Raw genomic sequence first — 24,528 nt, forward strand, 5'->3', positions numbered from 1 at the left:
AATATAAAAATTATCGTAAGAAAATATTAATAAATACCTCTTCTAATATATGTATACTTCATCGTCAGACCTTTCTTGTTTTTGTAATTTTCACTGAGCAAACATCATTAATCATAATTTAAAAAAATATATTGCTCTGATTTTGAAATTCAATTGTTTATATAGTGTACTTATTTATGAACACCTCTGATAACGTCCAACAGTGTACTGCATCTCTGTTACAATATCGATTATTTCCCGCAAATTTATTGCTCTTTCGAATCCTCTTTCTTTGATCCTAAAACTCATTCTTATTCTCTTTGCATTTTTCGTGCATCGCTTCGAATCATTTTGATAATATTGTCGTGCTTCGCTTAACAAAATCGAGACACTACTATAACGTAATTCTTAATTAATTAAATTAATCCATCGAGATCGTATACCGTCTTCCTATTGTTCATAAGACGACTTTTATGTGTGTACAATCATGGCACTGTTTTTCACGTCGACAAGAAAACAAATGCAGAAAAATAATTTTTATTTAAACAAGTCACCTCTTATTCTTCATGATTGTACCATCGTCGATGAGTCAAAATAAAAAACAAAAATACGAAAAAGGAAAATACGTGGGACCACGATGGATTAAGTATGCAAAGACGAATACTTACTCTCATTCACTCACTTTATACACTGTCCCACGGAGCATCAAGAATATCATGCGAAAAAGAAAATTGAAACCAAATTCTATACTGATTTGCTTGGAACTACTATCGCGAAGGCAAATTGTTAAAAATAAAAAATAAACAATTTTATTATACTTCCATCGTCGATATTAATTTTGCCCAAGCAACAAAACTACTGCGAGTAGGGCGAATTGTTGAATAGACCCAAGATATTAAAAGAAAAAGTTCCACTCTGACTCATTGAATAATACCAATAATTAAACGGTAATAAAACAATGGATTCTCTGAAGCAGCATGATCTCATGAACGCTAACTCCTAAACTGAAACATATTCTAATCGTAAGATTAAAGGATCAGCGTAATCTACGTTATTCAGCTTCTCTGACACGTTCATTCTCCCATATACATCGACAAAGTTTACTCCACGCTATTCGTAAACCTATTCTAAAAAGACTTTTTTCACGGGGTTTAAATTGTCACACTGCGGTCATCCCCACTTATATATTTGTCTTTTCTCCGACCGATTTGTTTTGTTCGTTCAACGCACAACCCTTTGGCGTGCTCGTTTAATCGACTAGTCACTAGTTTACAGCTGCACCTTGTTCGTTTCTTAATCGTCGCGTACTGCGTGTACCGTTGCCCTTTTATTATTCATCCCCCCTTCGTCATCTGCGCGTTAACACACGCGATTTCACGGCAAAAACCTTCTTTTTTTTCCCTTAGTTTATTGCTAATGTCACGTCGACGATACATGGATCCGGCTTCGATTTGGATCAATCGTCAACGTTCTTCGGATTAAGGTATTTTTGTCGTCTTTCTGTACCCCCTATCACGCCCGTTCAGCGACCCGGGCAATTCGATGCGGCGATGTGACCAGCCAATTAAAGGGGAGTATCAACGGTAAGCCTTGGCCCTTTCCGCCCAGGCGAATAAGTCCACGCTAGGGATCGCTTCGAAATCCGTACAGGATCTAAGCTTGTTCCTGTTGAATCATAATTTACATATTTTATAGTAGTTTCATTCTTAAATGTTTAACTGAGTGCATTCTTGGTGATCGTTGTGATGCAGCTTTAAAATAAATAATAACTTCTCATAAAAAATAGATGGGATGATGAACGGTCTTCAATTTGTGGTCTATTGAGTTGAACAAATAATTCCTACTGAAACTTAATGATAGTTTAAAAATCGAAAAAAAGAATTGCTAAATGTTCATGAAATAAATATTGTTACAAATGTAGAGCTGAACAAAGGTGAAATGTAAAAATTAATTGACTTACCCTGCTTGTGGTCTGATGAATACATTCGGCTGTATTTGTGTAATGCTGTTACCATTATCACAAAATACTCTTGCCAATGTTACGTTACGTATCTCCGCTAATTGTGCTGTAACAAAAATACATTCGTTGATTAGAAAAGATAATATTTTTAATGATAAATTAAATGCCATTCCTATTTCTGAAATGTAATGTGATGGCTGTTCAACGCTGAATCGCACTTACCAGGTGTGAAAGGATATGGCTGATACGCCGAATCATAGAAATATCTGTCAGTGCGATGAGTTCTTGAGAACTGTTCAAAGATCAAGCAACGGAAAGTTGGACCCAACAGTCCATCTTCCAATGGCCTTTCGGCCATTCCACCAATAAGAAGGTCAACATCGTTAGGATGAGTGTAAACATCGCGCAATTTTTTAATCATCTATCGACAAAACAAAATTAAATTTATAATTTTCTTTTTTTAATTCTTGTTTACCTATTTTAGAAGAAAATATAGCAATTTTGTTTTTATTATAAAATTTAACAATTTATCCTGTGACGATAATTTGCATTAATTTACCTCTAATGGAATGTAATCTAAAAAGTCATCAAAGTTCTTGGCAGCTGGAAGGCCACAGTATTTGCGATAATGATTGTAGCCTGGTAATCCGTGATCACGACCACGCTGAATGTCCAAACTGATACCATCTAAACCCAGGCTGTCTCGGTTTGTTGCGTACAGCTTGCTAGTAATCTATACATCGTGGAATGATTCAGATTTTATATTGACAGTCTGATAATGCTTCCATTTACCTAATTATTTATTATTAATCGATTCATTCCCAAAGGTCGATATTATTTTGAAGATAGTAGAATTTTATAATCGTACAACTTCGAAATAAAAAAATGTTCCTATAAAAGCATACTTACATCTTCAATTACGCTGATATCCATTTTCTGACTGGACTGAGTAGCCATACCACGAATCAATCCATCGAACACTTCATCCGACTCGATTACACTAGGTTTAAAGAAGTATTCCGCCAACGAAAGTGTTTGGTTGACTAGACGTGCGTTATCCGTCAAACTGTAACAAAGTAATTACACGTACACGTTAAAAAATGTGATATTACATTTAGAAATTTAATTTTACCAAAATAAAAAAAAATAAAAAACCTCAATTTTCCTTGCATCAAAGAAGTCATGAAACGGAGAGCAGCTGTTGCGACCTCATTACTGACTGCTGGATCGTCTACAGAGTTGTAGTTGTGACTATAACTGCCTCCACCGTTAACACCAATAGCTCGGGTATACTTTTTGCCCAACAATATGGGCAGCCATTCTTTGTAAGTGATATGCTGAATTTCAGCAATTACTATGCGTCTGGCTTCTTGATATAATTTCTCATCGGACCAGTGTGGATTCAACACAACAAGTTGATCAGCAATTCTATTGTGTTCGCGATGCCAGACGGTGTGTATCACAGCCAGCTGGGGATGTGTATTTACACGGTGATCACCTGTAACAAAATCAGCAATTCTATGGTTATTATGGTTCATTAATTATTGAACTTTTCCGTTAAGGTTACCCTTGATAATAGCTGCTCTGAATTTAATTAATTTATTTGAAATTACCGGAATCGTAACACCCTTCCAAGCAATAGGGTGCGATTTCCACGCCTCCGATTGGCAAGAATTCATGGCTATTGTCCTTGTGAACTCGTAGTCGACCTCCTTCGAACGTACGAAGTTCGCGAGCTTTTTTCAAGTTCGAACCATAGATTGCTGAACCATCCAAGAAGTGACTAGCTTGGTTCATCTGTTACAATGATTAACAGAGTGCTGAATTCCATTTTAAAAAATGAAACTAATTTTTACCGTATCAAAGCTATAATTCTTCGCAATTTCTATTGAGTGCACGACGAACTTACTTGTTCGATAGGTCCGAAGGTGCACTCTGATCTGAGAACAGGTAAAGATCGCACGTAATTCATGCATCGAACGTAATGTTGGCCATAAACAGGGTCCCGATCAGGCACTGTAATCGCAGAACAGTCAGGATGAATGTGTCTAGGTGACAGGGTGCTTCCGTCTGGGCGACAGCAAAATATCGGTTTCCCTGATGAAACTGAGAACAATTAAAAATGGAATTAAATATCGTGGAAAACGAACATCGATATCTGTACTTCGCATCGAACTGTGCTTACTCATTTTCCGCACTGGGGTGTAAGAGATGTCGTTTGCAATAAACTGGCCCCATTGCACGACCGTCAACGTTCTACTGACATCCGACAGACCATTAGGCGTCGACAGAGCCACGCTTACACTCCTGGCACCAGGTAGCGGTTTTTTCGTGTGCCCCATACGCCTCGGTTCTTGAATTCCTGGTCGCCAAATTAAGCATTAGACTCGTGTTCGACGTATCAGCACGTCGTCAAATCGGAGTAACACTGCCATTACTTTTATCAAATTTCGCGGATATGTATCAAAGGTGATATTTGTAAACGAATAACGAGAAAGGAAATGAAATTGCGAGGAGGACACGAATAAAAAGGACCGATTACTCCGATTTCGACGATGATCGCCGCGTGTGCAAAAGTGTCCGTACAGCGCGAGAGCGAGCAAAAATTCCCGCACTATGTCTCTGATTCTGAATATTAAAATCCTGCGTACAAATCCCGTGCCTAAACTGCGCCTACGACCTGCCTCCAGCTCGCGACAGCTGCTCAGAGACCAATTAGTGACCGTCCACTTGATCCTAACATTCACGCGAGGTATCCGAATTTTTCTTTTTTTCTCTGCTTTCCCAACCTCCCCAATGCTGATTGATCCCTTAAAAAACGATGACTCTCGCGCTGCATAGCAACTAAATATATTTGCTTGTCTTCTACTTCGACACATGACGTTTCTGATGCGTTATCGACGAAGCACGCGCTGAGAACTGACTTTTACAAAAACGATCGTTCTCATACGATTACAACGGTGCTTGTATCTACATCAATGCTTAAGGATGCTTGCCGAAACGTGATATCACGTCGAGAACGCTCGCAGAAGGAATCAAGTAACTTATTTAAGTGGCTGATGAAGGTGCCCAAGTGAGAGAATCAAACTGGGAGATGATTGTCTCGATGATCTGTCATTTTTTACAAGTCTCGTGCGATCTAAGCTTCCCTTAGTTAAGAGAAAAATTAGGGGAAGGATTATCCCGCCGTGTCTTTGATTTGATTCTCCTTAGGAGCACCCAAGGCTCTCCCTAGGTTTCTTAACCAACAGAAGCCAAATCGCACGTAAGTGTATACGTCGTCAGTTCCTGATTTTTAATATTCGATAAACTAAATAATCTGCCGAGATATTAACGGAGATGATAGGGTCAGAATTAGCGAACGACCTCTCCCAATTTTTCATTCGCTTGACTCGGACACCTTTAACGAGACCCGAATACCGCAATCAACAAAGAAAATAGTTGAACTAGTGTTAAATATGATACATTATTAGGTATATCCGAATTAGTTTACATACACATTCTACTGCTGGATAGAATCTCCCGACCGGGGCACCCTATTGTAGGCAGTATTATTCACTGCTACACTCAGGCATATTATGCTCTATGTGCCTTATCGCACAACAACTGTAATGCAAATCACAGAATATAATTTGTTAAGCCAATCGACGAACGTTCGTCTTCTTTTTTCATTTCTGTTTAATCCATTATAGCGCCCAAGGATCAAAGAGTTGTGTATTCGTTCGTTTTCAATTACAATTGAGACAAAATTGACGTGAATGGTTTTAATTTCTTTTGCGTCGTTGTGTGTTCGTGTCCTGCATATATCACGTGTTTCGTTTTGTGTGTATATATATATGTGTGTGTGTGATATCGTATGTTTTTGCAAGGTATCGTGAACGGGCTAGGTGGGTTAGTAGGTCGAGGTTGATAACTCGACTGCAACCGTTGCATACAGTTGCGATGGATTTTCGAACAGGAGGCACAGCTACGTTTCTTCTTTTCGTTCGACTGATTTTCTAGGAACAAAGTCCTGAACATTGACGGCCGACGAGTGAAAGAACTTCACGAAGAAACTGACTGTCTACGAAACAGAGTGTTCTATGAAAGGTTAATGATTTGTATGTTGCCTTTTGAGATGTCCTTGATGAAATAGCTCCATTAAAATATATGTAATTACGCAAGAAACCAGTTTGAAGTTGAGAAGATATGAATAGCCTGATGATTGACAGAGAAATTCGTCAGAATTTTTCTTTTGGATGCACTAATTATGAATGTTATGCAGGGAAAGTTGAATGCAGTTTATAGGTGTCCTAGAAGTGCAGATGCAAATTATAAATAATACAATTTTTATAAAATTATCATTATAAAAAAAAAAAAAAAATAAACGGGAACCCGGGATTTGAACCGAGGACCTTCAAGTTCGAAATCACTGATCTGCTCCGTGGTTAAACGCATGACTCGTAATCTAAAGGTCCTCGGTTCAAATCCTTGGTTCCCAAAAATTTTTTTTTTTTTTTATGATAATTTTTATGTAATAGTTATTCAAAAAGAGACAAATTATCATTAAAAACGAAAAAAAAAATGTTGGAAACCAAGGATTTGAACCGTGGATCTCTAGATTGCGAGTTGTATGTGTGAGTTTGTCATACTTCAGAATGTAAGGAATAACTAACTGTAATTGTTAATATCTTTTAAACAATTAGCCGTCTGCACCCAAAAGGGGGTATAGGCGTGTTCAGTTCGACCAGCTCTACAAGCTGGCAAAGTTTCATTAATAAGTGAGTGTAACACTTGGGTAGTTCTCCGTATAAGTTGTTTCAAACCAAAGGCAATTTATAACATGTCTTAAATGGTAAATAAATTTTCCATGCTTCTAAGACACCCGTGGAATCACAGTTAAAACAACAAGACCGTATGTAGAAAATAAGAAACACCCAACAAGAATCTAAAAAGAGAGACGATTTATATCGTCATCTGCAGAATGTTCCAAATAATTTCGTTCTATTCGTACAGATTCTGGCCATAGACATTAGGATGCAACTAGGCTACTCGGAACCAACGAGAAACACCGTCGAGACCTATTCTTAGATCGTCGGCCGTTCAAACGCACAGACCAAAATTATCCCTCGAAGGAACCAGCAGAATCGCGAAACAAAGAGAAGAATAAGGATCAGTAGGGATGAATGAAGATGGAGAAGAAGGAAGCGCCTGGCGTTCAGAGGCTGCAAATAATTGTACGATTATTATACCACAGAAATGACGACAGCGTTACGGTACACGGTTGAATATCTCCGATCGTTCTTCCGTCTCGTTCGCCCGGATAAGAAATTTTAGACCGTCGCGTCACGCGATCTGCTTTCACGATGTTTATTCTCGATTTAAGAACCGATCACGTATACGCGAAACCGAATTGTTTGGCCTGGCGAGAAACGAGCTAAAACGATCGAGCATAGCGACGGTACGGATCGCGATTAAACGGGGACAGAATGAAGTGGGTGGAACATGGTCCTCCTTTTCTGGAAATGATGGTCACACGGTAGGAACGATCCTTACCGTCGAAATATTGGGGGAAGAGAATTCTGGTGTACGAGGTCATCGCACTACCCCAGCTTGGATTTTCGACGTTATTGCACGTGCCATCGATGCTTCGGTACTTCGCCCTTGGATTGCAGACCATCGTCTGAGATGTCGAACAGGCTGAGCTTAACGGAGTCCCCTGCAGCGACAGGGTCGATATGTAACGAGCGCAATCGTCTTTCTCCAAGCCGAACCTGTAACAAGGATCAATGATTATTCATCAATTTTCTCTCTTTACATTAATTTCCCTCGTTTAGCTGGAAGGGAAAATTGTTGCACAGGGTTCATTCAGAAGATGTACGTTACCTGTGACAGCTCTGATGAAGGAGATAGGACGAAGCTTTCATCGCCACGATGGCGTCGAAGCCTCTCTCGAAAGCATCCTCGGAAGGATACGAATCAAGGAATTGCTTTCCAGCCGGGGTGTGTGCCATCAATTCAACGCCAGCGTTCGCGATGTTCCTTTCGAGGGTGCTCATACGATCGACCAAGCTTTTCGCGAAACTGATCGAGTTGTTCAAGACTTCCTCATCAATGTGAGGGAAATGCTGATTTTGGAACTGACTCGTGTCTACGACGCTCTCGTAAGGATAGTTTGATATCGGCAAACCTGAAAGGATACCTTTAAAAACGTCGGTAAAACGGGTACTCTGAGTTCCGTGCAAAAGGCATTTGGTACAAACGAGTGTTCAATAATGGAGTATTTCAATTAATAATAAAGGATAAAATAATTTCAATCTCTCTGTCCATCATTTATAGGGCGATGAAATTAAAAAAAAAATAATTTTATTTAGTTTTCTTATTCTAAAATAATTTCTCAAACTTGTATAAAATAAAATGTCAAGGTTGACAGGTAATCCAGGATAAAATTTATCATCAAAGATACTCAGCACTCGAAAGTAACATTTAATTAAAATAAAATTTTTATTAAAAAGCTTACCTGTATAACTGGCAAGATAGTTCTGCAAAGACATCGGCAATTTATAGGCTCCTATGGAATGGGAATTCCCAAGGAATCCCATGGTTTGCAAGGAGACCCACAGGATCGCCAAAGTAGCCACGGAACCCGCCATTAGACCACCGGCTGCACAAAAACAAATGACCGTCGATTACGAATCATCCAGCGGAGATTTTTTCCGAGCGACACGATGATTCAAAATCGCGAACCTCGTCCTAACAGACTTCAGTTTACGAAACCAACCGGGGACTGCACTTTACTTCCTTTTATCGCAAAATACTACACACGTAGCAGAAATTCATTGGTCGTTTCGTTTCATGGTCATCGTTGGTCCGAATAAACAAAATGCACGTCTCATTTTTATTTCCTTTTCTCAATCCGTTCGATTCGATGCTATTGAGGGGTTCTTTATTATAGGCATTAAATCAATCGTTCGAGCAAAACACACGCGGAATGATTTATAATTAGCCGATTCACGCGATTCAACGATGGAACCAGTATGCATATTTTTATAATAAATTAAACATAAATTAGTATATGCGATGATTCTTCGCATCAATTTTGACAAAATCACTTTAATAATTTCTGTAATAGAAAATAAGAAATTTCAATTTATTTTGTCTGAATTATATTTTTGCTTTAATTTATTATTTCAATTTAATTATATTTTTTAAAACTTATTCTTCATAATTTTTCTAACTTCAAAATTATTTTTTAACTTTTACTGACCGGTGAACCTTTCACGAAGAAACCAAAACACAAATGGCGCTCTTTTATTCGTCAGACCGCCTGAGTCAGACGAAATTTATGCGATGCAGTTCCTGCCATAAACGTATAACTTTGTTATATTGAAAATTATCGAACGAGGGAAAAAGAACTTTTATCTTTGTAACCTGGCGACAATCGTTCTTTTTACGTATTAACTGACCTCGCACAGTACTAGTATTAACCCTTGAAGATCTATCAAAGATGCTATGATAAAAATGGTTATGAGATTTCCAAAAGAAAATCCTTCATACATCAGTAGCATAAGATTATAAAAAAATAGTAGTAATCTGCGACCAATCGAAACGCTTGTTATTCGATGAGTTACGACAAAGGACAAACTTCTTCGATTCTATTAATACTATCGATAATGTATCTGAAGATACTCTTTTATCGTGTATGCGGTATATCAAAAACACACATACGAGATAAATGGCTACGTTTATTTTCATTCGATGCATTTTATCCCACGTGATTTCCAGGGGCACGTCATCGGATTCTTGTTTACGCTTTCTGGGCTCTCGACGCCTCCTTGACATTAACTTATTAACTTTATTGAACGTTTAATGAACGTTCCATGCGCTTGTCATTATTCATTTATCGCCCCCTTTATACGATCTCGTATTTCGTATCTGAGCCTACTCTATTTTTTTTTTTCTTTTAAATCACAGCTGTAAATCTACTTTAACTTTTTTCACTAATTGACACATTTATCCCTTATTATATTTTATTTTAGAAAATAATGTTTTCATCCCAAAACCTAAAGTTTATTAAAAATTCTATAACTTTTCTCTCTTATTATTTTCTAAATGTTACTATTACAAGAGACACTACATGAGATAACAATATACTTGATCGAGACGCGTGTACATATGTATCCATTATCAGAGCTGACGAGAATGCCATTGATAAAGATACTGATAAAACTTACTACGTGATTTAACTTCTTTCTTTTTTGACAAACATGTATGAAGTCACGTACATGAAACCTTTGAACCACGTCTGATAACCCTCAGGACCTTTATGCAATAATTTAAGTAGTAGGTGACCTCATTTAATTCATTTCAATAAATTTGAAATTAATTCCAAGAATGAAGCGATTAGATAATAAAATTATTAGAAACGAATCTTCTCTTGTCTCTATTTTTTTTTTTTTTTTTTACTTCTAAAAACTACGAATTTTTTTCTTATTTCCATAAATACCCTCAGGCTTCCCTGCGGAAATCAGCAATTCTCATAATCTTAATTTTGACGATATTAATATTAAAAGTAACTTAGAAAAAAAATAATATAATTTTTTTGTTGTGTTCTTTCCGACCTTTGGGAACATTATACGGACTATTTATAACGAAGGCTGCTGCTAATTGTGACCGGTACAATTTCCACGTCTCTTTTTAATGGAACAATGAAATTAAAACTCGTTACATCATGGTATCTAGTATTACCGCTATTATATCGTCATAGCGTTTATTCTGTGTTAAATGGAGGACGTCTAAGAACCAGGGGATCATTAAATTTTTCTTTTAGAGTATGAATACCTGAGGTCGTTGAACTTGAATCATTACAAAAATACAAATTATTAAAAATAAAGATGGTTTAAAAAAAAAAAAAAGAAATTATCTCTTCACACAAAGTGGTACAAAATACAAAATATTTTCATTATTTATTAAATCAAATGTTAATGTTTAGGTAAAAGAAGAAATGGAACAAGGTGAAATATTTCTATTAATATTCTTCGACAATGTTCGCATCACCTCTATATCTTCGATCGCATAATCTAAATTCTCTTGCGAAGAATGCTAAATGCTGAACGGCACCAGTGTTTTTCTCGTATGCTAATCACCTATTTTCGAAATGAAGCATTTGTTAAAAGACTGAGGTGGAGATAATAATGAAGCTTCCACTAATACTGTTTAATCTTTTGGTTTTTCATTTGATTCTCTTCAAACAAACTAATATTAGCACACCGTTAATGCAGTTCACTAGGAAATTTTTTTGTTATGATATAAATAATTTTTAATACATTACACAATCCTAGGACTTTATAAAATATTATTACATTAAGCTAACAGTTCATCTAATTATTATCTATGAAACTATTAGAAAACAAAAACAGAATTGATTTGTTTTATTTTTAGATCGTATGCAAATTAGCTTCGGTCTTACTGGCTAATTAACTGCATAGTTAATTCATTGATACTGTGTCTGTGTCTGTTTGCATCGTTGATTATTCGTGACAACTCTTCGTTTAAGTACGACCGTAAATTATGCAGCATGGCTGCACACGATGTAAATATTGCATAACGTTTCCAATATTCCAAACTCTTTAAAAACAAGTCACGACCTTTTGTTCAGTCTACCGATTTCCGTAAATAAGTCTCGTTTTTCTGACAAAAATAATGCAGACACTTGCCATATAAACATTTTCGGGAAAAAACCGCGATGCAACTGAATAAAAAATATTTAGATTGCATTACTGCAAAACTTCAGCCACTTTCAATAACGAAGAAAAATCATTTCTGTTGAAAACATTTATAAAAAGAAAGATCGATAAAAATAATGCAACATAGACAGAAACGAGAGAACTTTGTACTAATCAACAAGTTTACAACCTCTTATCTATTAATCATTTTTATTATGATCAATCAAAGCAAAAGAAAAACAAACATAATGCGGCTTTTCAAAGTGGTTAAAAATATCTAGAAAACAATGGAACAGTAAAAATCGTAGGTGCTGAAATAATATACAACACTGGAGAAAATAAGAAAAATCCAGGATTTCTGCCAAAAAATTTTATTTTTCTCACTGTGTATATTTTCAGCTGGAATTTATTCTCTATTCGCAAATGCAATATGAACAATGGGTGTTTTTCAAATTCTTGTGGTAGGTTATTTGCAGCTCCATAATTCAAAGTGCTCCTTTAACCTTTTTGCTGTTATTAAAATTTATGATGTACGTTTGGGAACAATGTTTACTATCCATTTCAATAACTTTGAAAATCATTCTTGAGTACTAAAGTTCTTTCTAAGAATACACCATGAAGTAATCAGACACTGAAGCACCCCGCAACGTCAATACGAAGAATTCATCCATTTCCCTGAACTAATGGCTAATGAAACTATCCAACAAGTGACAATTAAGTCTAATTCTGCTAGAAGCAAGCTTCAACGTTTACGAAACGTCGACATGATAACTGAAATATCAACACAGGAAGCCGGAAACTCGTAACGATCAATCGAAATCATCATGAAAGGATACCATTATACTATAGAACTCATTAATTAAGGTCACATATAAATGAATATTGAAAATAATATAAAAAATTTCGGATTACAACGCTAAATAATTCTTGAAATGACCCAACAGCCTTGCCAGAGACCATTAAACATAGCAACTGATAATCTGCGTTCAGTGACATAGTGACAGTGGTTGATAAATTTAAATTAACATGTTCGCGTGATGTATTGCACTGTAGTTGGAATTAACATTCAACAAAGGGGGCAATAGCCGAGGAAATAAGTAGTTTCGTTTTATATTTCGTAAGAGTAACAGGGCACCGCGATAGGAAATTACAAAGTTTAATTTATTCAACTGTATAAAATATTGTGAAATAATTTAAGAGCTTCTGATACTTCTATAATAATATTGCAGAAGATTCAAATCAATTACCATAACTTTCAAGATACCTAAAGTAAAGGGTTGTGATTTGCTCTGATTACTTAACATATTTGAAAGTTTGAAAATAATTTTGAAGTTTTACTACAGATAGCAGGCGCCACGATACGAAACACGTTGCTCAATTGTCAAACAACACAGCACGCCTGTTTGTTTGGGTTACAATCATACCACTCCAAAACATTACCCTGACGCTCGTCTTTGCGATAATAAAGAATCTAAGAAATCTGTGTGAAAAATATGAGATTGCCTTAAAAATATCGAAATACAACACAACATTACCGGACACGTGATCCATAGGCTTCTCCAATCCGTGCATCGTGTAGGCCCAGCGATTGTTGTCGACCGGCGCAACAAGGAACATTCTCAGTACGCAAAAGCGAAACAGCTGCCTGCCGTTAGCAGTGAAACAGTTTGCGTGTGTGTTACCGACACATTCAAAGGGAATCTGAATAATTAATTTCAACGCAAACTTGAAAATTCCGTCGATTCCTCGAGAGACGAAGATTTCGGTCAGAACGTTCAAGGAAGTAATCAGCGAAAGTGCGAAACTCGCGACACTGAATAGAGATCGTCGTTCGAAATTTCTCGTACGAAATACGATCACGTTCGATGAGAAAAAGGAAATATTTGCAGAAAAATTCTAAGGTCGCAGTCGAGCCGAACGGCGTGTTCAAGATAGCGAAGACGACTAAATGCGAGCACGGCGCCACGGACTGGTGAACTCTCTTTCGCGTCTCTCTCTTTTCTACAGGGCCCCCTCTTTTTCGCTTGCTTACTAACTGCGATACTAACACAATCTCACGATATTCTGTCTTTTTCTTTCATACCCAACACGAACACCTCCCTTACTCGTACAGGGGTTCTGTAATATCCTAACAATGCGCTATCTCGTCTCTCTTGTTTGCCTGCAATGGTATCTCTCTATTTTGCTCAGATATTCCCAGCTCAAACTTGCTGGAATCCTCTCGTTCCCTTTTTCCTTCCCTATCTATACGCTCATGCCTCTTCTTTGTCCAGGAACTTGTGAATTAAGCTGCGTACACACGGCCATTTTGTCGTCTTTTGGAACCGATCGCGTATGGACTCCGAAAATCGTTTTTTTCCTATAACAAAAATCGTGTCATCCTCTTCGCTTATCTCATATCGTATTCTTTGTGAGTCATATGTTCCTCTGATTTTTTTTTTTTTTATTTTTTTCGCTTACGGAGACCTCGGTTACTCAACCTAACGCTACATTATACCTCGTACACACTTTCACGATACTCGATACTACATTTTTCTCTCTTCTTCCTTTCGAACACAAGAACGTTTCGTACTTTCCATAAGTCGTCTCATTCCCGCTCATTTGCACCTCTATCTCTGTCTCTCGTTAGTGTGCGCGCTCACCTCCCACCATTCCGTGCACCTGAGCCCTCCATTTTGTTGCGCATATATCTCTGTCTTCGTTCAACGCCATCTCCTCTCCTTATCGCGAATGCAGCGCGAATTCTCTGTCTTTGTTTTGCCATGCTCGCTCACGGGGCCCCACTATCAGGATAGGGTCACCTTATTCGGTCGGGGCGAAAAAAAAAAAAAGTTCTATCACTCGGTGAGCACGTGCTCGTTCAGACCTCCCTACCTCGGCTGCATGCCTGCTTACCGAGCATGTTCCAGGTTATCGCAGGCCGATTCTTCGCCGCATGATTTTCTGTTTACCGAGCGTCAAGATATTAGCGCGAAGCACGGTTATTAGTGACGTGTCCTAACAGACGATCTCCGATAGAAGTTAGGAATATTTTCAAGAACGATCGATCGGTTCAAAGGGCGTCCAGAATCATGGAGTTTGAGGGATTGATCAACTTTTTCTGATCCCTCTGTGAACGACCCTTGTACCCATTATTGTTTATTAATATTTACCAAGTTAATTTTTAATTAATTACTGAATTTGTAAATAAACAATGATACTGGAAATTTAATATTTACGTTCAAAAGTGATTGGCAACAAATTGTGACGTACGTACGTCAGATAAGTGCTAATTAATATTTCAAATAAAAAATATTTTACTTTGTTATCATTCTATGACGTCAATAATACGTGTAAACAATATATTATATTATCAATAATATTTGTTTTTCATTAAAGGATACGTAATAATTGATAAATTTATTCTTGTTTCATGACGTCAATACATTGTCTTTAATTGATAAGAATTTATTAATCGATAACATAATATTATGAAATTCATCGGAAACTTCTAGCTCGAATAATATTTCCTTCCAGACGAAAATTGCAACGTTTCCGCAGACTCAAATAAATGAGGATTGTTTAGATTGTTATCAATTATCTGTTATCTAACCCTTGCTCGGTAATTCATAAGACAGGAAAGTAAACTGATAGTATGCAACATCTATACTGTTCGTTTCATGAAAGAGAAAAAGCATTGCAGAATACAGCCTCAGATAACAACAATTTGAATGATTTGCTGTAGGTCAGTGAAGAATAATCGGTCAGAAAAACAATATTTTCGAATTTGCACTTTATCGCAAATTTACAAGAAATATTTTCTTGCTACAAATGAAAAAATTCTAAATTCCTCTACCTGGTTCCTTTACAATTGTACCCTATATAACCCATAACCTTAACCGTATTCTATGGGACCCTTAACAAAGTTCTTCCAGTACTTTTCCACTGCTTTCACTCTCCTCTGCGCCATGCCCCCGGAAGAGGGACAAAATGGAAGCCGAGAAATGCGCAAGCTCCTCGTTAAATCGATCTAAACTGGTATTTCATGTTATACATTATTCGACAAGTGTAATCAATACCTCTAACAAAAAACTGACATTTTACCTCTTTTATACATGTGCCTTATTAATTATTTAACAAAGTATCCCAGTACTTTTCCATTGCTCTAGTATTTCTATTCTAAGGGCGGTGTATTTGGGCCATTACTATCTGGGACATAAATGACTGAAAATTTGATACTTTCCTGTTATCTAAATGTTGCATAGTAGATAATGTAACGTACAAAGCCACTTTGGTTATCAGAAGCTCATTTAGCATAAATTGTTACAATTGCAGCTAATTGTTTCCACTTAACATTTCAAGGTTTCTCGATGCACTTTTCGAAAACTAACGAGAGTACATTATAATTTTTTTTTCTCAATATTTTTGAAATTATTACTTGCTAATAAATTTTATGCGGTTCTTCATCTCGTGCTGTATCCTTGAATGTTACACAATAGCTGCAGATTTACATTTTCACATTTGTTCGCTAGATCGTTATACTAATTTACAGATTTCCATTGATACTGTTCCCTCTTTGAAAAAAATAAAGGTTATCGCGACAATCTCATTATTGTTAATAACGTGTTCCTTGAAAAGAACAAGGATCACGTGGCAATGAATCTTTAATCATGGCAACTAAATTTGTTTCCGAAAAAACTTATATGTAAATTTAATACGTGACTCTTTAACCAGATATAACGTAGTATCAAATGTTGTCATGGTGATTACGTTCATACTCCAAAAAGAATCTTTAAAACGATTCTTGGAATCCAAATCAGCTTGATTTAAAAATAGAATGCTTTTTTAGTTGATGTTACAAAAAAGAAAAAATATTTTTAGATGCAGCTGCCTTTCAATAAAATTAAATTATTTTATCACAAGATTTTCTCAAATGTTCTCAACGTCTGTAATAATTTCTGGCTAGTGATAGATTTAACACGTCTCGTATTAAGTTGAATAAAAAATACAGTTTCTAAACAATTTATACCGAAGGAAAAATTGTGAAGTTCTGTCAAAATGTTTGATTATGTAAGTGTCCTAATAAATGTGTGCTCCAAAGTGTTAACAGTTGTTACATCATCGTTTAAACGAGCAAACAAGTGATGTAAGTATAAATATTTACAAAATGTAAAAATATTATTCTTTTTTTCAAAATATTTTGATGGAAACTTTTTTCGAATATTAAAATTACACAACTTATTCTTTTAGATTTCATACAAACGATTGAATGTGATATTATTAATAATAAAATGAAGAAATATGTCGATGGAAATAATGAGATAAGAAAGACTTATCTATTGATCCAGGTGTAATATCAATTATTATATATGTTATTAGCAAAATGGAGTTACAGAATGAATGGCAATGTTTGCAATAACATTCCATAAATTATTTTAATCTAATATTCGTAAAATCACGAAAGAAGCTGATGTACAAAACTTATTGAACTTTTTCTATGTTGAAAACAAAATGGAAACAATTATTTTTATAAACTTTTTGTTCAAAATATTCGTTCAAATGTCAGTCTGTTTAAAAAAAAAAAGTAGATATTTTTCTTGATAAAACGAAGCATTTGAATGATTATCAATCAGTTTCTACAATTCTGATTCAAAACAACAATAGTAAAAATATTTAAATTTCTAGAATTGTCTGAAACTTTTTTTACACAGAAAAAGTTTGACTCAGTTTTGAACGGAGTAGCTGAAATTACGTTAAATTTAGATTCCTCCATGTTGTAACATAACTGACAGAAAAGGAGTGGTGATACAAGATAACCGTCCAACTGTATCCCCAATAGCCGATATTAATAAGCCCAAAATTAATATTTTATCGAAGAGAATCCTCTGGAATTTTAAACAAATTTATTTTCCAGATGGTTTACAAACCTGTAAATACTTTCTCCTCAGGTATTGATTTCTAATGATTTCTTCTACCTGTATGTACTATATTAAGAGGAAAACAATTGTAGACTAATTTATAGCTGAAATATCTAATCAGAAGAGTAAATTTCAAACAAAAATATTTCCAACTCAAAAAATCAACAATGGTGTCTACTTCAATTGTCCCATCGCTTCGTACTCCAAATACTCAGCTACGCTACCAACAATCCGTCTATAATCAACTAAATGTCCCTAAAATAATAAAAAGCAATAAAGGGGCGCTATAAACGCTTTGTCACCTGAAGTCGTCCCTTCACTTTGAAATGTATCTACATGTTGATATCGCGAGTTCAAGGGACACAGTGTTTAAGTCAATGGAGTCGGTTGTTCCTTACCTAAGTAGGATTTCTTGAATCGTTCGACTCGCAAGTTCTCGTACAGGAAGGTAAACACGTCCACGCCCATTTTTTCGCTTGATAATTGAATGACGGGGCTATTGAAGCCCATAGGCCCGACTTTTGTCTCTCGAAGAAAATTGGCAAACAACGGAGCTGTCCCTACGCGGGATCGATAAGACTCTCCCGGACGCGATCGGGTAGTTCTTTATCACTTTCGACGCGTTATTCAGCTCCGAGACCCGATTATTCGGACAATTAGCAATGATATTCAAGTAGAACGAGTAAATAATAAATGAGTATCAGAGAAACGTTGATTTTAAAAAGACAAATTGTACGAGCACTCGCGGACTGGACGTACTTCCTGTACTATCGACCACCCGAATTTGGCTCTCCCGGTGGAGATGCTCCCCTCCTGTCTTTCTAGACCGTTTATTCTGCAATGCGCTTGCGCGTGTCCCTCTGGAACCGCAATGTCTGCGCCCATGCGTACCAACAATGGAACAACCGACGCTCTGGAAACGTTCGATCTTTCGTTTCACGTTTTTTCCAAACGTTTAGTTACATTAAGTCGCATTCACACTTTCATAGCTGCGACGCAAAAGCATAAAATTTTTCCATTTTGAAAATTTTCCGCGTTTTTCAATTCAATATAATTGACCTTTTTATGGTTCCTTATGAAGATAAAAGTTGAAGGATACTTTGGTAAAAATTATTTCATCCTGTATATTTAGTTTAATTTCACTTTGTCCTATAAATATCATTGCATTACACAAAAATGGTTGATGTAATTTTAAAAGATAAATAAAAAAAATATTGCATTTTATAATTATTTGCAGCTCGAAATGTGTGATGAAGTTAATTAAAAAAAAAATTATTAATTGTTTAGGACGTTTTACTGCGACTCCAACCCAACGCTATTTTACAGAATGATTCACTTCTGTACTTCTGAACTTTGTTTAATTATTAAATGCCCGAAGAATCTAGATCCTACTTACTAATTACTGATTTTCTGGACTTTTTACTAACAAATCCTTCAATTTTTATAAAATATTTAAATCTTCAGTCGAAATGGAACTTCATCAAAATGAAGTTTCCCCAGGATTTATTTTGAATGAATTTATTCATAATAAATCCGAAATTCTGAAAATGAAAATATAATTCCCATTGAAATGTAATTCGTAATGAAAAGGTTGGTCAGAAGGAAAACGAGCATCATCGTCTATCTCGTTTCCTTCCCCTCGTCATGAAAGTCATCAAGAAACAAATGGAGAGGAACGGAATGGCAAAAGCAGTAATCCCAAGCTAAGAAGGGGAAAAGGACGGGGCAAGCTATAGGAAGATCGTACAAAATGGTTATCCGTCACGCGTGTATCACGTGCTCGCTCAACCGGCCGGCATCTTTACCGTTTTTCTTGCCTCTGCTCCGAACCGATAGGATTTCTTCAGCGTTTGAACGTCACACATTTTTTCCGTTCTTTATATGTATTGTCACATTCCTCTATTTAGCTATTAGTAATCACAATGGAAAAATTTCACTATAGACTATTTTTGATTAAATCTTATGAAAATGGCACTTTTATGGTACTTTTTTGAGGAAATTAAATAAAAATAAGTTTATAGATCCTTTTTAAATTGGAAAACTATATCTAGTGAAGTGACGATAAATACTTTGGGTTGTTGCATTAAAAAATTAAATATTTCAAGGTTTTGCCTCAGGAAGATCATTTAAGAGCTTTTTAAACAGCGTTATATAAAGTACATTACGAGTTACTGACAAGGTCAAACGATTACAACGGTATCATATTCAAGACTATTAGATCGAGTTCAAAAGAAACTGCAGCGAGTATAGTTAGGTATTAGTCAATAGGAAGGTTTTCTTGGTTGTTGCAAGACATTGAGTATCTGCACGATGTTAAAGTGACACGTGACAAATTTTTCAAATAGCTTCAAGAGTGTTATTATTAACTACTCGTCGTGTTACAACACCTTGTTACGTTTTTTTTGTAATGGAATCACAAGGTTGATGTTTGAACAAGGCATTATTTTCTTGAACTTCAATTATAAAGCTAACATTTCATCACAACTTCAATTAAAAAATTTTAATCAAAATTCCTCACTTCAAATAAATGAAACTTGGATATCCAACTTTGAATGTATTATTTAAAAATGTAGAAATTACAAATTAAATTTCAAATATTAATTGAGGGAAATTCAACAGATTCCGTGAGTTGACCCAAATAATTTTGAAAATGAAGGCCGAAAGAATGGAAGTTACTTTAACAAGAAATGAAACATATGTACTACAAATGAAAGGGAATAAGAAGCTCAAGGATGTTATTCTGCCTCTATATTGCATCTGTTATTGTTTTGTAACAAATAGTATAGCCCACGCTCAGATGTCCATCTGGTAATTTATTTTACTTTCAACCGGGTTATTTTTAGTAACGAGGACAGCTTAAAGTTTGTTATTTGGACGATTTTGGATCATTTTTGTGATTAAATAGAAAAAACTGGCTAACAATATCATCGTTATCTCTCTCTTTAATATCAAATAAAATTTATGTGAATTGCTTCTATCTAAAAATAAGTCCTGAGGATATCTGAAAAGAAACATTTAAAAAACAATTTCTGGTTGCATAACAATCTATAGCCGCAAAGAAGAAATACTACAAATGCGTCATCTATTGTTACCTGCACAAAACTGCATTGATACTACTCGTTCGATAATGACGAATACATTCTTAGCGGGAATTTCAAATTGACCGCAAAGTTTATATAATAATTTAACTTCTCTAGATATAAGGAAAAACTAACGAAGATTAGAAATTGAATAAAATTGAAGAAATTGAATATTTGTCAATGGTTAATAATTTAAATAAGAGGATTAATCATATATTAAATGTAAATATTTTCAGTACTATATATTGCAAAGTGATAAATTTCTTCTGTCCAGCGATCCTCGACACTGGAGGAATCCACCTAACAATAAGATAAAATTTTCATTCATAGAAGAATCACCGTCTAGCTAAACCGTTATCAACGTGCACCGCTTCTTCAGTTTTAAAAATAACTATCGAATCTAGGTCACCCTACTGCCACTGCAAAATTTATATTTGCATTCTCATTGCCATGTTTATATTCTAACTAGTCATTCTGCATTACAATCAATTCTATACACAAACAGTATCACCATCTCTTAAAAAAAAAAAAAAAAACATTTCAACCCCTCTGATCGAAAAAATCTTACATCTGGGACGAACTGTATTATGCAACAGAAAATCATTGCAATCAAAGATGCAAGTAGAACTAAGACAAATTTCAACGAGGTCAATAGTTGTGCCAAATAAAAATAAATAAATATGAACTATTGATGATAAGAACAGGTGTGAATCATCACCTATAATTATTTCCAATGGTTCAATTAAAAATTTGTTTAAATTCTATCATTGTCGAAGAAAAGGAGCTGCGGATCAATGACTCGTGATCCCACGTAACGCTTATCATCTTATCATAACTCCGCTTGAAACGGATACAATTGTTTTAAGATTCGTGTACAATGAAGAATATACGTAGACGGTTTTGGGGGTGGATGAAATAAAAGCGCGGGAGAATGTAAATCGCAACGGTGGGGATGATATCTATGGAATTCGTGATAATCGAGCAACAGAGAGGGAAATACTCACGGTTGCTTGATGAATTAGGGTAACTCGGACGTTCGATGACTGGTCACTGGTTCAAACCACCTTGGCCGGTTTATATTAGACTGCAGCTCGTGTTCGCGCCACTTCGACTACGCCTCTGGCTGATCCTCGCTTTTCAACTGCAACTATATACGAAGACGAGCTCTATCGGCCAACAAGTGATTCTAGATAGCGAGGCCCTGTCTGACATTCTCATTGGTCACTCGATCGTGTGCTCGTCTTTCTGTAAGATCGGTCGGGGTCGTTCCGGGTCGATCTTCACCCCGGATGAAAAGTTCATCTACTCCGAGGGATTCCACGTATCCGGCCGTCATAGATACTTTCTGTTCCACTCGGTTCCGAATCACTTTTCTTCGCGACCGTCCCGTTGTGTACGTGGACAGCTAACTCGATTCGCGTTTTAACGAGAGACATTGAACTTGAACTTTACTTACGAGTTCGCGATGCAGTTTCTTTCAATTAGTATGTCCGTTCAAGGAAAATGCTTGAGATTGAGCTACCAGGTCGGATGGCGCAGTGGAACTCTGCAAAATTAATGTAATATTAATAGTATTTTGAATTTCTTTAATTTCTTCAATTTAAAGTAAAGAAAAAATAGTTTGCGCCAAGCTTCAGCTTTGTATTTCGTCTGGGAGGGTAATAAGGGATAAAAATCAAAAATTAAAATTTTCAATCAATATCTGTCTTTAGTGTTAACATATAGGAAATCCTGTAAATATTATGTTTCCTGTGTTGGACAATTTTCCCAGAAATTAGTGTATCGATTTACGCAAGCAACTTCGAGTTTTCACGCTAAGAAAGTATCGTGAAAATTTGCAATTATAAAGACAAATTTCAAAAATTTATAGACCATTTGTATAATTAATACTTCACATCGAAGAACATGTTATATGGAATGTCGTTTGATAAACTTTTTATGGCTTGGTTGATTTTTTCTCAATAGAAACTCGGTTATTTCAATCATATAAAACAAGATTCCACGCAATGTTTTAATTTGTTAATAAGGTCAATGTAATGTGGAGTTAAATTCTATTCAAGAATCGATTAATTAATTGCTTCTCTTTATTGATCTATCTATTGACTCTTGCCAAATTAGTTGTTTTTATTGTTTTACCTGCTTCCAATACATGATCAAATAAATATTAGAAAACTTCATCTTGAGCAATTTCTTTTTTGTTCATTCTACGTGGACAAATTTAGGACTGAAGTTCTGAAAACCACTAGAAGACATTGACCGTGTTTTCAATTTTTTCCTTATTTCTCTATTTCTAGTTAATCCTATAGTTTCTTTAATGACTGAGATTGCGTTGCATCTACCCGCACAAACTTTCACCTACTTCAACAATAAAAATAATACTGTCCTCCATAAATATTAGGACATTTTTTAACTTTTGTTGATTGAGTAATAATTCGGCTAATCAATAAATAAAAAATTACACCGTCTTCCAGCGCACATTTTTACCTTCACATCTGGATCCGTTTGTCCAACTTCTCCGCTCTCGATCAGTCCTCCTGACCTGAAAGAAAAGAAATAAAATCAGTGTTAGAAAATAAAGTAAGGCATTACGTCTAACTCGATCCATTGGATGTTGTGCAATCGAGTGAACTCATATCTCACATCTGCATTGGAAATTAATCAAACAACGAGCAATGATTTATTTACGATGCAAACTATGACGAATATAATGCATTACATTTAGTCATGGTCGAGAGATATTTTAAAAAAAAATTTACTTCGATGTTATCATTAATCGATTCCTGGGGTCGTGAACGAGGGTTTTATGCTTAAGTATTTGTTAGACGAAACAACGGCTCATTTATTTGCGGAAAATGCATAATATTGTTTGTTTTATTAGGGTAGTCTTTGAAGAGAGAGTTACAATAAATAATTGTAAGTTTCTTGAATGAATAAAATATTATACTTTACATATAATTAGCACCTTGCATTTAATAATTATAAACACAGTGTTTTATTGTTTGAACACTTATTTTTATAAAAATAAATTTTAATCAACTGATATAGTAGAACGTGACACGAAAATGGTAAGAAGACTGCAGAGCTGCCAAACACCTGTGGCACAAAAAAGCATTTACGTGAGAGGTGTATGCAAATAAGTAAGTACTACCTGTGGTACTACCTTCAATAATGCAGTTTTCTTCAATATCGACTCGTGAAATGATTAAGTTACAGTCAGAACAACTCTGAGAATGAAATGATTAGATGCTGGAAGAAGAAGGGCTTTTGAATGTTTGGGAGAGATCAAAGTATTAGAAGACAATTTGATAACTTTTTATCCTGAAAACTTAGGACCAGTAGATTGATGTCAAATGAAAGGCTGTATTTTCTTCTTTTATTACAAGAAAATCAAAGAAGTTCAGGAAATGGAGGATTCTGAATACCGGAAAAGAGAGATCTATCGGCCGTTTAGGAGAGACGGGTGTATATCATAAGATTTCGTTCGTTCGATTATTTCCAATTACATAAATGAATTCAGGCGTGTTTTGCACGCACCACATGCAGATAATGTCTTATCGTTGCTCGCCAATAACAAGTATGCAAATAGACTGAAATTCAGCGAGGATACCAGAAATAGATCATGTTGATTTTGTAGATTTGAGAAGTACGGACGTAATTATAAAAATAAAAATTAATAATATCACTTGTCAACATTTTCATATATTATTTTGATATCAATCATCTTCACATATAAAAAACATAACTAATATGGATTTTATTTAATAATAATTAATTGAAGGAAAAATTCTGGAAATCTAAGCTTGCTATTTCAAGTTATTTGAAATAGAAATACTTAAGAAATAACGGGATAAGTGTAAATTATCATGGGCAACTTGTATACATATATTTAGATGTTTGTAGTGGAAGGA

At 35.5% G+C, this 24,528-nt stretch overlaps 1 protein-coding gene across 4 annotated transcripts; it reads right to left on the minus strand.

Annotated features, from left to right (window-relative positions):
- Positions 1–116: 116 nt before the first annotated feature.
- LOC117604840 (peroxidase) lies at positions 117–21,782 on the minus strand. 4 transcript variants are annotated; one of them, XM_034325347.2, is made up of 13 exons: positions 21,625–21,782; positions 8,439–8,582; positions 7,805–8,120; positions 7,475–7,692; positions 4,125–4,301; positions 3,849–4,045; positions 3,553–3,736; positions 3,095–3,437; positions 2,849–3,005; positions 2,499–2,672; positions 2,162–2,360; positions 1,940–2,045; positions 117–1,644 (listed from the first exon to the last, which is right to left on the minus strand). In XM_034325347.2, the coding sequence occupies exons 2-13, from the start codon at positions 8,569–8,571 to the stop codon at positions 1,557–1,559; spliced, it is 2,292 nt and encodes a 763-aa protein (XP_034181238.1). In that variant the 5' UTR covers positions 8,572–8,582; positions 21,625–21,782; the 3' UTR covers positions 117–1,556. The 4 variants fall into 4 exon arrangements, with proteins under 4 accessions (XP_034181238.1, XP_034181234.1, XP_034181233.1 ...); XM_034325343.2 differs by lacking the exon at positions 21,625–21,782 and adding an exon at positions 17,939–18,348 and having other exon boundaries at positions 7,805–8,108; XM_034325342.2 differs by lacking the exon at positions 21,625–21,782 and adding an exon at positions 17,939–18,347.
- Between the last annotated feature and the right edge of the window lie 2,746 nt (positions 21,783–24,528).

This window comes from Osmia lignaria, chromosome 5 (genome assembly GCF_051020975.1).
Source record: "Osmia lignaria lignaria isolate PbOS001 chromosome 5, iyOsmLign1, whole genome shotgun sequence".
In the NCBI taxonomy this organism is placed as follows: Eukaryota; Metazoa; Arthropoda; class Insecta; order Hymenoptera; family Megachilidae; genus Osmia; species Osmia lignaria.